The sequence below is a fragment of the Malus domestica genome, chromosome 17 (assembly GCF_042453785.1).
Source record: "Malus domestica chromosome 17, GDT2T_hap1".
NCBI lineage: Eukaryota > Viridiplantae > Streptophyta > Magnoliopsida > Rosales > Rosaceae > Malus > Malus domestica.
The window spans coordinates 9,889,167-9,906,478 of NC_091677.1; the positions used below are offsets into that span (position 1 = coordinate 9,889,167).

The following is a 17,312-nucleotide window of genomic DNA, read 5'->3' on the forward strand; positions in this document are numbered from 1 at the left end:
ATTTAGTCGGTTCACAAATTCAACCTCTCTACTCGCATCGCGAAACCTCATCCAAGTATTCCTTATTTCTTTCTCCCTCCCCACCTCCGATCAACATCATACAAACAAAAAATCAGAGGTGGCAAACCCAGGCTATGTTATCCTTATTTAGACATTCATGGTGCCCGATCGAACTAGAACTGGAGAGCTGCATCGCTCAAGAGCCGTCTTCACCACCTAAATCAACTTGTTATAAGAACCCGCATCGTTGCCGCCAATGACCCACTGCTTCTCTATAACTGCTCGCACCATCATCTTGCACACGAGTTTGCCATTGCTATTGTATCTTGAAACGAGATTCTATGATTACGAACTGTTGTCGCCTTACCATTGCACGAACCCAAAACCAAAAAGTAGAAAATCCATTGTGTCACCCCCACATCGTACCAGACCTGATTACTTTGAACCATTGCAGACCACTGCGCTGCCAAAAAAAAAAAACTTAATTTAACCTTTTTAAAAAAATTAGGTTTTGTTCTAATTTGGGGGCTTTTCATTTGCTTTCTATCGTGAAGATAGGATTAGCTTCATATCAAGATGGAAGCAAAGAGGCTATGGGAACTTATTTTTTCTTTTTCAAATTCAGTTCAGTGCTAAAAACAGTATAAATAATACGGTCATTAGTCTAATTTGCACCAAACACTTAATTAATTTAATCAGTATTATCTAATGACTATTTAACATATCAAATTGAAATAATCACTACAATTCGAGCTGCTAAACGAGGCCTAAGTGTCTAACCCCAAACGAACCAGAATCCCATATAGCACCATTGGCCAACACTAACAATGGACAAGGATTGTCTGCCCTCCTAGTTGTGGTGCCCTTCATGCCCTCCTATTTTGTACGGTCACGGTTAAGCCACGTTAATATTTTATATTTTTATTGTTTTTTGTCTTATTATCTCATTAAAAAATTAATATAAAATGTTGAAGTGGCTTAACCGTGACCGCACAAAATAGAAGGACATGAAAGGACACCACAACTAGGAGGGCAGACAATCCTTGTCCACTAACAATTCACCTTATATTTTCTCATGTGTTAAATGCTCGTCGGAAGAGGAAAAAAACAAAACGTAAGAAAAATTAATTTCATAATATTATATTCTAAAGTAATATAATAAATTAGTAATAAAAAATCAGTAGAAAGTGGGTGGTAAGATCAAAGGGCGACAACTGGCAATATAAACACATAAAATAATAAGTGACCTAACATTATCGTATTTCGAAGGAATTATTTCGTGTGTCTGTCCAGAGACAATGATAGCGCAACGTAAGCGACGGTGCTGACACGTGCTGCACATGTAGGTGTTCGCCTTGTGGCACCGTGAAAACTCCCCTCATCACCGTCCAATCTGATGACTGCCAAATTCATCGACGGCCCGGACTGTTTCGATTCGTCGGTCCAACTTATCGCCTTCGTAGTCTTCAACCTTAATCAAAAAGTTTATTTGATGTCAAAAGTACACAATTATTTCCTTACAAAATGTATTTGGCACCTTTTAGAACTTAAACAAATCAATACATGACACACCACGTGGGGCCCAGAAAAGCTAATTAACTGAAATTGATTTAGTAATTATTTCACAATAGTCCCCAAATAATTTAAGACAAAGTTATTATTAATTTGTTGTAACGTCGGTGAGCAATTACTCTATCATTTGAGCATGAAGTGAATTAAATTAGAATATTAAATATTTACCAAACTGAATAAAACGAGTAATTTGTAATTAGAATGTTTTTTCTTTAGCTAAATTAGGATTTTTTATGCTAAAAAAATAAAATTAAGATATTCTTCTTAATAACAAATGATGACAGAGCCCTTCCAACAAAGTTATTTTATTTTAATCTAACTAATTTGAGCTCGTAGTTTAAAGTGCAGGTCATGGAACCCTAAATGATGATTCCAAAACTCAGGACCTAGCTTAAGTCACTCAACATGAGAGTTGGTCAGAAAACTTTGTAGCCTTAACCTGACCTTGACAATTAAGCTCATATAAGCATACGTCAATTGAGTCAACTCTGAAGTCTTCGTGGCACCAAACACAATATTTGAATAATGTTTTTCTCTCCAATTCAATCCCACCTCCTTTTCCACTCCAACCTCATTCACAATAATCAGGACCAAAAGGGATTAAAGTGAAATTAGATAAAACTACTTGGATAAAAATTTATTTATTTTGTTCTTCATTTTTTTAATGAAAATTAGCAAATTATAATTAAGAAAGAATAAAATAAAAAAATAAATAAAATTAGAGGATGTGGATGATGACCCATCAAATCCATTAAGAGAGAGAAAAATAAAAAGTGTGGACAAGAAAGAAATAAAAGTAAATGAGTCATAAGCTTTCAGACTCTCTCTCTCTCTCCTTTTTTTCTCCAAGCAGCTCTGAAACAAATGCAGAGAAGAATTTATACGCCTCAAAATTCTCACTCATCTTCCGCACGGTAAGTCCCCAATCCAATCCAGCTTTCACTCTTACTTTCTGTTTGGTCTCCCAGAAAATACCCACAAAACCAAAGTCAACAAATATTGGATCTTACTAACTGTCGCTAGTCTTACCCAACAAACTGTATATTTATTTTATTTTAATTTTTTGTTTATGTTTTTGTGAAAAATTAGTTAAAGTTCTTGCCTTTTTGTATAATCTGTGTGCTTTTGTGGATGATTGAAGGTGTTAAAAAGGGAGTAATGATTAGGGAGATGAGCAAAGAGCAGCCACCTGAGCCTCTTGATTTCTTCATTTGGACTGTTGAGGTAAACCAATTTCCGAACTTTTTCCCCCTTTTTTTTCTTTTTCTGGTGGCCTATTTTTGAATTTGGATATATTTTATGGAATTGTGTAGATCTTGTTATGTGGGTATTGGACAATTGTTGTTTAATTTTGTTGTTTGTTCATACATTTTGGTGGGGTACTGTTGAATTACAATGGACAATTGTAAAGTGGTAGGTTTTGGTTTTGGATGATTGTGGAATAGAACCTATTTAATCTGCTAATCAAATTAGAGAAGACTTTGATTTAATCTGCTAATCATCTTTAATACTCTAAAAAACTAGGAAATAATTTTGGGTTAGTTATGTAATAGAATGATTTACCAGCAAGCAGTGACCTTAGAAATTCATCGATTTCGTTGGAGTTCATCTCATGTTGTTACTACTGGGAATAACACCTTCCTTCACTCATCAGTTCATCCTTCTCCAGCTACTACGATGCTTTAGGATACACACGATTTTCTTTTTTCGGTATATGGTTCTTTGAGGTGTCAAACGTTTGCCTCCTTTGTAAGCTTACAAATTTGTATGCAACAATCCCAAAAGTGATACAGAACAAAATTCGGTTGCTGGTACAAGACCTTATTATCCTTTTCTGTTCACTTAGTCAGTAGCTCAGTACCCTCCTCGTATCGGGGGTTTGAAAATTGTTTTTTTTTCTTGGTTGTATAATGATGGATTATGTTTCTTTGTTATTCTGCTCAAGAAAACAAAAACGATGACATAAAGCTTAAATTTGGTCTCTGACTTTGAACTTGTGCAACAGATTGCCATACCTAACAATTAGAAGTTACCAATAAATATGTTACAGTGAAATCGTGAGATAAACACACTACCTCTTGATGAGCATATTTGGTGACAAAAGAGGGTTATTGAGTAGAAAGCAATTATTCTGATGAAACACAGCTAAGTTAGCATTGTTATGTTTCCCTTTGCGCTGTACTATGTGAAGCAGTGTCCGCTGATATTGATCAAGTCCGATAAATTGAAAAGAGAAAAATAAGAGTTCAGTTGCTCTAAACTCTGTGATCAATGCCTTATAATATATTCATCCTTCTTTGCCGTCGATAAATAAGATGTATATGGCCGAGTCACATGCATTCTCATGTTTTTTCCCCATTGTGTACAGGATGTTGGTTTGTGGTTGGAAGAAATAAAACTGGGCAGTTACCGGCAAACTTTTAAGGAAAATGGTGTCAATGGAGAATACCTGGAAGGCATGTCAATGTTTACTACTGAGCAGATTCTTCGGTTTATAAGACGTTGCCACATGAAATGGGGAGACTTTATCACGCTGTGTAAGGAACTAAGGCGAATTAAAGGTCTGTACTTGCTCTCCCTTCCATTTATTTTTTGCCTAATCTTGACAAGATTTAGGATCATCTCTGCCATATTTTTTTTATGCGCAAACACAGATGACATCTGATTCATGCAAAATAGAGTTGTTCAAAGTAAAACAGAAAAGCATGTATTTATTTTGATTGGGGGGATCGGTTAACTATGCATGCTTCATTCATCTCATGCATTCAATTGGTCTACGCATAACACCATAACATTACAAACGTGGTATTGCATGCCTCATTCAATAGCATTGCCAAACTCACTCTTGATATCTTTATCCTAGCAAGTTCAGACTTGAACCTATCTGGAATATCATCCCCTTGAGCTACATTTGTATTCCTTTTTCCTCTTAAATTTGAATTGCACCTAGATTCCATCTGTGTGTGCACTGAAACCAATTTTATGTCTAGTGGCTTGCCTAAAAGGGGAGCAAAAGGTCCGCAGACCATGGTGGGCTCCGTCTTGCCTCTCAGTAGTATTCGTCAAGGTGGCCAAGCGTAACAGACAATCACGAGTTGTTTCCTTGAAGCTGGAACCGTAAAGAAAGATCTTCGTATATGTACCTACTTAAATTTTCGTTTTTCCTTAGAGAACAGAGAAGTAGGAAAGTACTTTTTTTTTTTCCCTTTTTCTTGAATCTGTCACGTTACCTGTTCTTCTCTGGAGAACCGTGGTTAATATATCTTTTTATGTATCTATCGCTGGTCTTTCGATCATTCTATGATTGTTTTTCTTTGAAAACCATTAGGCATTCAAGTTCTTGTTGAAGATTATCCTAATGCTGCTGCGTCCCACAAAAGTAATGAAATAGAAAGTGGAATTTTACTCTGAAAAATTTGTTCTTAGTAGTGATTTAGGCCATCTTAATTCGATTGGAAATTTATATAGTCAACTCAACTTCATTACCGAGAGGTTCTTGTATATCTGCATATGACTGCCCTCTAACTTGGGGACTCGTGTGCGGAGCTCCCCTACCATTAGAGGGCTGCCCCAGTGGCGGGCGTATACAAGAATTCCTCCTCCAAGACCAGAAGTTTACCTCTTTTAAGATCTTGGAAGTTGGGGTCGATTAGGTTCAGAGTATGTGCTGATTGAGCATCTGGATTCACTCAGAAACCGAAGTCTCTAGCAAATAAGATCATAAGAGACACGGAAGACAAAGACAACATGGTTTGATTCCGCTGTCTCTGCATTACCCAAAAAGGGGATGTTGAGAGATTTGCTCGAATGCTGAGTTGGATGTGGACTCACATCGTCAACACATTGCTGAAGGGATTATGTCTACGTACGGAGAACTTGCATGTAACGTGGTGTATACAGTATACCCGAGGAGAAAAGTAGCAGACACCCGCGAGTTTTTCTCCTACTTGGGCGAGCATGGAAATGGTCTGCTACGATTCACTTGTGTTTGTTTTTGTCAAAGTTGTAAATTATTTCGTTTCGTGGAGAAGTATGGTTTATCATCTTCGGCTAAAAAAAATGACAATATAGAAATATACTGTTACTAAACAATTTGGTAGGTTATGTTGTTAAATTGTTAATCTAGTTACTGATATCGTGCTTAATGATTTTGAACTTAGTGACGGTCTACCATAGGAACCGATTCTCCTTTCATTTTTTTCCATTCCCCTTCCTCCCCTCTATTTGAACACTCAGGATTTTATCTTGGTAGAGAGAAGAAAAAAATACTGCAAAAGGAGAGGAAGGATGGGAGGGAAAAAGGGAGAGGATAGAATCCCGTCATGGACTACTAATGACGATAGGATAATGGCAAAACATGATCCGCTATCCAACCTGAAATATGTCACCTTTTTTGGACAGATGAATAATAGTGTGGGGACTTCTCAACTCTTTTTATGGGGAGCACACCTCAATTAAAACGGTACCAAACAATTAAATATCTATTTTCATGTAAATCATTAAAATTAAAAGCATATCTCACTTTTTCTAGTTATGCGTAAACGTACGTAATTGATTTCTAACCACAAATATATGTAGATTACATTGAAAGGCCCGTAAACATTAGTGGCTAAGAAAGTTACAGCTTGCGCAAACGACGTATCTAACATTCTTCAATTGGCTAATTATTTGGATTACAATCATCTTTTATGGAAGTGGTTAGGGTCAACTATTTTTTTAGATCTAGATTCTCAAATAAGGAAAAGGATCCTTTTTCTTGGAAATCCTAGGAATTCCGTGATCGGGACCATTCATCGTACGGTCAAAAATCATTTTAAAATTTAAAATTTAGTATAAATAGTATATAATGAAAACTGATTGCACGATGTACGATGGACGATCTTGATCACGGGATCCCTAGGATCCTTAGGAAAAGAATCCGGCGAGGATCCTTTTCCCTTAAATAATATGTGCACAAGAACCACAATGTAAGAAGTAGGTTAAAGTTATAGGAACCGGATCCCCTCCTGAGCATAGGGTGGGGATCCTCCTGACCAAGCCATCTGGACCATTGAAATTTGATCCAACGACTACAAACAGGGGGACCCTCTAAAAGTTATAATTATTGTAGCCGTTGGATCAAATTTCAATGGTCCAGATGATTCGGTCAGGAGGATTCCCACCCTATGCTCAGGTGGCGATCTAGTTCCAAAGTTATAAACCATAGCTAGAACTGGAAGAGGGAGAGCCTAGGGTACCCTTTTGGAAAGAATCCAGTCACCAACTAATTCCAAATTAGAAAAAGTGGTTCCTACCTGGCCAATTCTTCCAGTCAAACAGTTTGAAATAGGAAAGGGATCAGATCCCTTTCTCCTAATCCATTAAGTCTAGGGATCCGGACTATTGAAATTTGATCTAATGGCTAAAGTTACTTAACTTTTAAAGTGAATCCTTATTTGTAGCCGTTATATCAAATTTCAATAGTTCGAATCTCTGAACTTGGTGGATTAGGAGGAAGGGATCCTGGGAGGATCCCTTTCCTTTGAAATATATCATTCATGTATACTTTGGGTTATGTATTATTAATTAGATGTTGGCTACAATAGTACCATCTAGGTCAGCTGATAATAGTGTAAAGCACCTCTCATTCTTGATTAATCCGGTCGTTCCACAAAGATAGTGATTTTGGCACTCATCTTTAGAGAGAAATTTTGATCGGATTGTCATACAGACAATTTTCGCATCGTGTGTGATCAACCTTGCGAGGCCAAAGGCCCCGAATGCAGGAGGCTCCATGTTTTGTGGAAAGAGTCTTACAGATGATGTGATCGAAGGGGAGTGTAGAAGGGTAATCACAATGCTAATTTTGACTAGTGACACCTCAAGTTGAAGTTAGTAAAATCTAAACAACCCAATAACAGTGTGTATGCAGCTGATATGATAATGGTGTTTTCCATGCCCAGTAGAAAATATGAGAAATGGGAACAGTAAGTTATGCAACAATGTCAACTACTCCTGATAAAATAAAATAACAACAATGCTATTTACTCACAAATTTCGGTTATTTTTTTATCCACAAACTTGTTTCAGGATATAATGTGCAACAAAAATAGAAGAACATCACTCCCTCGATGCAATGCAACACTCACTGCACCAGTAACTTTATTAGGCCAGAATATCTGGACGTTTAGTTGAGTAGAGCCATCACTGTGAAGTGCCTCAAAGGTGGTTGCTAATAACATTTAGGTTTAGACGACAATATACTGTATGCATGCATGTTGCTGAGGGGTTGAAGGTACGTAGACACGTTCATATATATGAATGGTTGGATGTGTATGCAGTCGAAGATTCAATGAATAATAACTTAACCGTGAAAAATCTCAATGTATACACCAGTGCACACTAGAAAATTTTGCTTCATAGAGTACATAGGTGTAAATGTATATGTTGATTGATAAATACATAGGTCCTGGAACTGTCGGGTAAAGATAAACTCTATCTCACTAGTGTACGTATGCTTATGTTAGGGTGTAATACTAAAGTGAGGTCACATGCTATGCATTTCAGGTAGATGGAGAAGAGAAAATTTAGAGTGTTGGATATTGGAGGAAGTCAGTAAACTGAAACTACTAACTTCTCTTAATTACCTTCTTAATTACGTGGAGAGCTCTCTGCTAATTTATAGAACCGAACGCTTAGGTGGCTTGACACTATTGGCTCTCAACGCAATAGGTGATGGCTCAGGAGTCTACCTCTCCAGACGCCAGTCCATATACATAAAAGCCAGTAGGATTAGGGTTTGCAGGAGGGCTTTAAAATTTGTGTTTCAGGGAGGAAAAAAATGTGCGACACTAATCTCTCTTTTGACATTATTGCTGCTTCCACAGTCACTGAGTCTTGTACGGAGGCCGATCTCGATGAGCGAGGTGAATCGTTCAACCCGAATCCAGAAACGATCTTGATCAAGTATTTGTTTAACAAGTTGGCAGGACGGGCAACGCCTGTGGAAGATGTGATCAGACATATTGACTTGCAGAAGGGCATGCCTCCAGATGCTAATCAAGTTCCTCAAAGTAAGATTAACCCTCCCAATCAAAGTAAATAACCACGACGTATCAATCAAATATCTCAGAGATGTCAAGGCATACTAAAAAAGGATTATCTTATTAGCCGAGATTTGAATATATTTAGGGTTGGTTGTTTAATTTTATTTTGTTTCTAGGTCTTTTCTGTCATGGGGATGAAAACCGATCAGCATATTTCTATATATGTGCCGAGGCAGTTCTTGGTGATGTTAAAACAACAAGGCCAACTTCTAATGGGTACTGGAAGCTGCTTAGTAACGAACAAGTGCACATTCAAATGTCCGGTGACGGTGTTGCGACTGTCTGTCATGTTGGTAATGCAAGGACATGGAGGTATTACGGAAGGGACCTTAAGAGGCCGATGAGGGCAGCGTCTGAGACGTGTTTTAAAATTCGGGAATACTACCTGAATCCAGAGCTAGAGCCTACAAAGCCGATTGTGACGGGACTATATCTTACTTGTTTTTTCAAGAAATTGTGTGTTTGTGAATTCATAGATGAGGACTCAGAGTTGAGACTGAAACAGAAGGGTGAAATAGCCTCATCAGCGGTACGCGGGGGTGGTCCGCTATTTATCTTGCCGGGATATCTGCCGATAGGCCCCGGACTAATACGTGCACTGTTAGATGCTCCGGAGCCGAGGGGGGATCCTCTTGATACTTTGTTCATCGGTGCTCCTCCTCCCTCTCCTTCTCCATGGGATCAGGAGAGTGATGACGATTGACGACTGACTGTTCATTTTGCATTCTAGTTCCTCTATTATTTAGTTACCTTTTTTTTATGGATTTTAGTTTGGATATCCTCGACCAGTGTCACCCTTCACGTTTGATACCATCCATCAATTTTGTCCTTGGCATCCTGAGACTTGGTTGACTGGGATTTGAGAATACTGTAATCTCAATTCCCCGCTGGCATGCATGTATGCATATATACAACCACCACCAATTTTACTGGGACTGGCTGTATGCATTCCGCCATTGCACTCAGTTTTGCGTCATGTTTTTTCTTAAAATCTCTTTCGAAGTCTTCTTAGGTCTTTGTCTATCCTATTGAGTTGAGCCTCTCTCTCGTAATAGCATATTCGTAATAGCATATTCTAAACGGAGCATCTGTAGGTCTGCAATTTGTATGTTCCCAACGACATAATCTCATCTCCACTAAACTCATTTTTTGCACGTGTATGCATGTATACAATGAATATATACGTGCGTGTGTGTGCCCGCATTACAACATACTGAGATTTTCCCCCATGAGTGAACGGTTGGCCATTCTCTTTTATCCTTTGATGCGCAGGAGAGCAAAAGCTCTACTACATATGGTGAATGGAAGAAGGGCTGGTTTGGTATTGCTGTGTTTTGAAAAAAAAAATTGTTTTTACAGTGAGAATAAGCAGCTATGAAATAAAGCAGCAAAGTGTTTGGTAAACTTTTTTTTTGTAAAAGTGCTTTTGGAAAAAAAAGCAGTATTATAGTGTTTGGTAAACTTTTATGTAAAACAGTTGTGATTATGTGAAATGACAAAAATGGTATAATACTAGATATGCAATTAATTTAATTTTCTTAACAAATAAAGGTGAATTGCTAAATATACTTTATTTTTAAAAGAAAAATATTTATAAACTTTATCATAAATATTAATTAGTATGACAAACTACTTCAATTGAAATGTTTATACACTCAAGGAAGAGTGTTGCAGTCCTATTAGATTAGGAATGTGATTGTGTAAATCCTAGTAGATCTAGAAATATCTCTTATATTCCTATTAGGAGTTTATTAACTATTAAAAGTTGTAATCCTAAAAGGGTAAGAATTTTACCTATCCAACTACTATAAATAAAGGCACAACACCTTACAATTATACATATCTCTTTCTCTCTACTATTGCCTCGTCCCTCTCTTTAAAAGGCATCCATAATTGTTCATTAAATTATACCTACAACAATATCACAATTTTTTATTGGTAAATTACAATTTGCACTTTTTTATGGGTAAATTACATTTTCCACCCTTAAGTTTGAGTGCAATTGCAACCTCATACAACATCTTTAAAATATTGCAATCTCATACATTTTCATTACAATTTCATACTTCCATTAAAAATTATGTGAAATTTACAATTAATTGATGACGTGTCAATTAAACCTTTCACATAGATAAAAAAAAAATTATAAAACAAATCAATATGAAAAAAAATGTTATTTTTTTATGTTAAATGGGCCCACCCCTTCGATGTGCATCTGCAATTCTGCATTTCTATCTCCATTCGACTCCATTACGAGAGAGATCATTGCCCAGGCGTCATCTTCGTCGCCATCATCGGCCATCACACAGCCATCACCACCACTACAGCATCCTTGAGCCGCTTCACCGCCATGTTGCTCCCGTCATTCAGCACCGCCTCGTACACCGCCCCCAGGCTCTCTTTCCCCGATATCTCCGCCAACGCCCACATCAAATCCTCCAGCTCAAGCTGCTGCCTCCGGTAAAAAAAGACACCAGCTTGCTTCTGTCGAAATTGACAAAATATTGAATCTTTGCTGTAGTGGAATCGAAGCTTGGCTACCCAGATGAAGCCAATTCAAATCTCGAAAGTTCAGAACGTCGATTGGGATTGGAAGCTGTGGTGGGGGTTCAAAAAGGGGTTGGAATAAAATTATATAGGAGTTTTGATGTGGCAGGAGGTGGATGCTTGAGCTGGGAATGAAGTTTCAGGTTGGGGATTGGGTTTGGGGCGACAAGTTGGGAGCGAACGAGTGAGACGGGAGGGAGAGAACCAGTGAGATGGCAGAGCAAGGAAGAGGACGACGCGAGAGGTGAGGGTAGGATCTGCATTTGGAAACTTTCATTAAACATTACTGTTCACCCGTGTTTGTAAGATAAAAAGCTGGTTTTTGAAAGCAGTAAATAGCTGCTTTCACTTTTCAGCTGTTTCTCGCAGCAATTTTGAAAATAAGTGCTTTGTTGCTGAGTTACCAAACACAATATTGAGCTCAACTTTTAAAAGAAAAAAAAAATTCAAAGAACAATGCCAGCAGTTGATTACAAAATTGTTTCAGGATGTACCATTTTGATCTGCAAAACATATCACTTACCTCCAAACTTGGGAAACGAAAAAAAAAAGAAAAAAAAAAGCCAAGTGAAGGAAGGAAATCCAAAGTTGCTCAGCTCCATCGCATGTTTCTATAGTTACAAGTCGTCATAAGTCACAGCTGGAAGAACTGCTGGAGATCAAGGAGCACCTGTGGTTCCATTAGTGGTTTTGCTGATCACCCCCTTCCCAAAATACTCGGCGATCACAGAAAAACCGTCCTTTGAACTTTTAACTTGCTGGAAGAACCGATCCTGATCTTTTGAGTTCTGCTCTAGACTTCTTTTTGTTTCGAGAACAGATTTGTATTCAGGAGCACACACAGGACATTCCTTCTCATTATCGCCGAGGCAACGCTGATGGAACGAGTGGATACACATAAAATGTACAGCTGGGAGATCGAGGGTGAAAGTGCATGCAGTGCACTTGCTGAGCTGAAAGATTCTGGCATTTGTCCTAAGATCCTGAATTTCGTTTCTCATTGCCGATGTGGTTTCCTGAACAATTAAAGGCTTCATTAGTAACCTCTATCAGACACACACAACAACACAACAATTTGAATTGAAACCTAAAAGGGCGTGAAGTGTATTTTGGTTCTGCAAATTTTATTTGTCGACAATACACAAACCCACACACAAAGTTATATTCTTACTAGAGATCATGGAGAGCACCATCATGCCTGGCCTATATCGTTTACTTTATCTGAATGTTTCTTTCATGACAACGATTCAGCTTAACCTACTGGGGTATCATACATATCAATTCCTACCAGTTTAGATATTCCGTTGAACGTCTTATATCAAATCAGCATATTTCAGTTCAATGTAACCCTGTCCAAGGGCCCTGAAGAACAAATTATTGCTATATATGTGATGCAACTGTCATATCTATTTAAAATACTACAGCATTTTTTTCGTTCTTTCTGTGCAGTTTCAGACCTAACTAGAATCCCATGCAACCATATTTGATACATTGCTTTGACAAGATTACATTCATCTCATTACAAAAGTTTCCAAGGAATGCATAAATAAGAAACATAAAATGTTAACCAACTTATACTGGAGGCAGGTGAAATGAACAAAGAGGTACAATAAATAAATTCACAATGACAGCTGCAGTAAGGACTAACCTGATACTTCTCAATTGCTCGACGGTCCTCTTCTATCAATTTTGATTCTTGTTCAAGCTTTCTAGCAATGTAATCCTTAATGACAGAGAGTGTGAGACATGGATTTCTGGATAGTGTTTGAAGAACAATGATAGGAGGCAATATGTCATCCCTTTCTATATATGTCAAAACTTCCTTCACTTCTTTGGAGCAATCTTCTCCAAGTTCACCAAAATATTTTAGCAGATCTGCCCAAAGAGTTGGGTCCCCGCCCTTACCTGAATCCCCTAGTCGTTTGCAGCATGCAATCAAACCCTCATGGTCATGAGCTTGCATGTAGCAAGCAATCACCTCTTTATAGAGTTTCAATTTTTCATAGAGATATAGAAGACCTTCCTTAAATGCATTCATTTCACAAAGAATTATGGCAAGGTCAACATCATAAAGCGGATGTTCCTGGTCAGATGGCCATGCGCTCTTAAGAAGTTGTACCCCTTTCTCTTGCTTTTCCAAACGGTCCTTATCCTTGTTTGAATCTTTGGTATCAGCAAACAATTTCCCATTGGACTGGCTTCTTGATGTTGCAGCTGCACCTGATCTAGCCCTGAGATTCAGATCTTCGCCATTGCTAGCTTGTGATAATGATGTGAAGCTCAAGTCATTGGACAAGTACAACTCCAAGAGTGTGTTATGGATTTCTACTTGAGCAGGAGAGTCCTTGACCTTGTTGGTATATTTTTCAAGAAAATCCATAAGCCAGGGAAGATGATGGATGAAGATGTTGAGAAAATCAACTGGAGATGGCAGCATTGTCAAGTACGCACCATTAGCAGCTCCTCTCTTGGATGATTCGCCATCCTCAGTGCACAGCCTCATGAGTATCTCAATTGTTTCCACAGGCTTGTGCTCTATAAGAATCTTACCATACTCTTCCACTGTCGCTCCAGCTTGGCTTGGTTCAAGGCTTGAAATATATTGCAAGGCTTCCTCATATCGGCCAAGATCTTCAAGTAAGATCTTTAAATACCATTCGTGCTTCCCAGCCTTTTTAGCAACATACATTGCATGTTCATGGTAATTGGTAGCACGGCAGACTCTTATTGCAGTCTCCACATCAAATTTGTGTTCCCCAATACCATCCTCACTTTTAATGAACACATTTAGCTTGTCAACATCTTTCAATTTGGTGTAGCAATTCAGTAGAAGAGTGGTATGATCTTTGGAAGCAAGCCCCTTCTCATGCAATTTTTCCAAGTAATTTGTCAGGTTGTAGATTCGTTGTGCATCTAGAAACTTCTGTATCACATAAGAAGGCTCAAGGTGACCAATGGTATGGATATACTGGGCCATTGCCTCATCATAATCTTGCTTGCTATATAGATGATCCCCATACTTCCTCAGCACTTCTGCAGTTGCGGCAGCATCTGCTTGCTGACTTTGAACAAGGTTGATGGCAACAGTGTAAAGATTCTTCTTAAAAAGCATATCTAACTTGCTCTCCATATCCTTCTCCCCAATGCACAAAGCTGACTTGTCAGCCATGATAAGTATTATGTTACCCCATTCACAAAGCATGTGAGAAACCTCTTTAACCACTAGGCTGTGAGCAATTAAACGGTTCTTCAGGTCATAAATGTTGAAAGTGTTGCTGCTATTTCTTTGATCTGCAATAACACAAAGAAGGTATCCACGAAACCACCCTAAAAATTTCTTTTCTCCTTCAAAAGCCCAACATGGTCCACGCCCATCAACTTCATAAAAGTAAACCGCCTCAGGTCGACCAATTATCAACTCCTGTCAAAGTAAGTAAAGAAATAAGATGCTAAGGCATACATAAACATACACCAATGGAAAAAAGGAGGTAGAATTGTATACCAAGCGATCACTCATCGCAACACTGTTCACATTACTTCCAATCTGATCTAGGGTCTGCCTCCTTGTGTTTGAGGGTTGATTCTGCAAGATGAACAAGCTCACAGAAGACGGAGTCACAGCAAACAACTGAAGCGCTTGACCGTCCACTCTGAACCCCAGTCCTGTAACTGAGGACTGGCTCTTGTCAGAAAGGTTTTCCACCTGAAGCTTGAACCGGGTGATTCGCTCTCGTGCAATATCCCCTTTAATGCAGTAAATTGAGCCATTATCTAATCCAATAGCTATAAGCAATATCGGAGGTGCTTCCTCTAGTACTAAAAACGATGTAATCTGCAGTAATAAACAACGACTTGATTCAAAACCCTATCGTTTCTCTCGAAAATGGGGTTCACAAATTCAATCATTTGGCAAAGACACTACCTTTGCTTCAGGAAATTGGTTAGTGAATATCCTCAAGATTCCAATGCAATCAGGGCTCGTTGTGCTTGAGCTCGAGCCCTCGGACTGCATCCTATCCAGGTCGAAAACCTTGAGGCATATTGCCGATTGCTGCGGAGTAATTTGTTCATCTTCTCCAATTGTCACCAAATAGTTGCGTTGCTGATTTGACAATAACAGGAGCAAAATTAACACATTTTTCACCTCCTAATCACTCACTAAACAAATTAAAAACTAATCCCAATATCAAAACATCAAAGCTCAAATTTCTTTTTCCTTTTTCCGTTTCTCACATTTTCCCGAGAAACAAAAAGAAAATGACCAAGTCAAGACAAAATGTTGCGAGAGGAGGCTGACCTTGAGCTGCTGAAGGAACAGCGCGGAGGAGGAGTGAGCTTGGAATCCGTAGCTGTAGTTGAGGCCGCGGTCGAGGAAGCTGACTGTGCCGTCATCGCAGCCGATCACCACCTTCCCTCTGCCGCTCGAGCAACACTCGATCTTCCCTTCCACTTCCTCGGGAATCGCGCACTTTCCCGCCAATTTCTCCTCGAAGAACTCGAATTTCCTCCACTGGTACATTGCGAGAAGCTATTTTCGGTTTTTTCAGCAAATTTGACGAGTTCGCCGGATCGGACGGCTCTGCTTTCACGAGCTGAGATCGGCGGCCAAAAAGCCGAATACTTGGTGCCAAAAACTCAGAAAGACAATACCTTTCTCTCTCTCTCTCTAACTCTGAAATTCGTCTTCCTCGTTCTCTCTGGAAATCGGGTCGGGTTCCATGGCCGTTCCAGAAGAATGATTACCTGCCAAAACGGTAGTTTGGATCAGCAAGAAAGCCTCGAAACGACGCCGTATGCGTTAAGGCGTTCAGTAAACTTTCTATTTCGGCATCTATTGATCAGCTTTCTTATTGGGCAATTGAAGCCCAGTTTTCTTCAGTCGGCTGAGAAGTGAGGCCCATAATAAAACCGAGTTTAAAGTGATTTTCGCACTTCAGTTTTCTCTCACGGTATATAATTGACTTGATTTATAATTTTAAAATAATCGATTTTTTTGAAGTAAAATAATTAATTAAAAATTAAAGAACAAAAATGAATAGAAGGGATTCTTTTTGAAATGTCATATGAACTTGTACGCATTTTTTGTACCAAAGAAAAGTGAAAAACTTGCAAAAAGATGTTAAAATGACCTAAATAACCCTAAAGATAAGTCATGTACAAGGCACATGACTTATATTAGATGAAAAACTTAACGAAGTTAGGGTGAGATGACAAATTAATGATTTTGTAAAGTTGGTATGACAAAGTGCTTTAAATGTTAGTTTATATGACAAATTGAAAAATATAAACAAGTTCATGTGACATTTCAAAACAATTTCCTAAAATAGAATTATGAAAAACGAGAAAAATTAGGTGACGTATAATTTATATAAATTAATTTTGAATTTTTTCCCACTAATACTTGTCAGTTATGAGATTTAAATTTAGTATTTTCTGTTACTAAATAGAAACTCAGTGTCACTAAACAAATGATATTTAGTCCTAATTTACATTTCCTCTCTTTTGCACCAAGCAAAACTTAAGAGCTTATATACGAAATTCTAATTATTAAAGAAAAGCTGTTATTACTATCTTAATATTATTTTACTAAATAATCATTTTACAAAGTTTTTTTTTTTTTTTTCGGTCAAGGAGGAATTTTATAACAAAGTCCAAACATACACAATACAAAGATAGCAGCCCCATAAATGGGGTAGGTAAAAATAAGACGCTACTTATGCATTCAGCACATGAGTAAAGGTTCCCATTTATACCTAAATATACAAAGTTTACAAATGATGCGGCTCGGCCCAAAAGCCAAAGCCCACCCGAAGAGGCCCAAAAGTGAGCGCACTGAATAACCCTAATACCAAATTTTATAAAGTATTTGGTATATAATTTTAGAGTGTTAATAATAACTTTTTTTATTTGACAAAAAAATTATAATTTTCCATAAAAAATAAATAAAATGTAGGATAATTGGCCAATGGAAACTTAAGAAAATTAATGAGGAAGAGGATCGTCTCTGGATTCACTTTGTGGGGATTCTAAGGATTCTCACATCTTAATTGTTCATCATATATCGTGCGGTCAGTTTTCGTCAGGTACTATTTGTGTTTAATTTGAGAT

At 38.0% G+C, this 17,312-nt stretch overlaps 2 protein-coding genes across 2 annotated transcripts; one reads left to right on the forward strand and one right to left on the reverse strand.

Moving 5' to 3' along the window:
• The first annotated feature begins 2,347 nt into the window (after positions 1-2,347).
• LOC103405007 (uncharacterized) lies at positions 2,348-4,850 on the forward strand. Its single transcript, XM_008343978.4, has 4 exons — positions 2,348-2,486; positions 2,714-2,796; positions 3,941-4,133; positions 4,563-4,850. The coding sequence occupies exons 2-4, from the start codon at positions 2,731-2,733 to the stop codon at positions 4,691-4,693; spliced, it is 390 nt and encodes a 129-aa protein (XP_008342200.1). The 5' UTR covers positions 2,348-2,486; positions 2,714-2,730; the 3' UTR covers positions 4,694-4,850.
• A 6,769-nt stretch (positions 4,851-11,619) lies between these two features.
• On the reverse strand, positions 11,620-16,009 carry LOC103425982 (vacuolar protein-sorting-associated protein 11 homolog). The gene is made up of 5 exons (XM_008364077.4): positions 15,502-16,009; positions 15,127-15,306; positions 14,707-15,036; positions 12,853-14,625; positions 11,620-12,220 (listed from the first exon to the last, which is right to left on the reverse strand). The coding sequence occupies exons 1-5, from the start codon at positions 15,721-15,723 to the stop codon at positions 11,864-11,866; spliced, it is 2,862 nt and encodes a 953-aa protein (XP_008362299.3). The 5' UTR covers positions 15,724-16,009; the 3' UTR covers positions 11,620-11,863.
• Between the last annotated feature and the right edge of the window lie 1,303 nt (positions 16,010-17,312).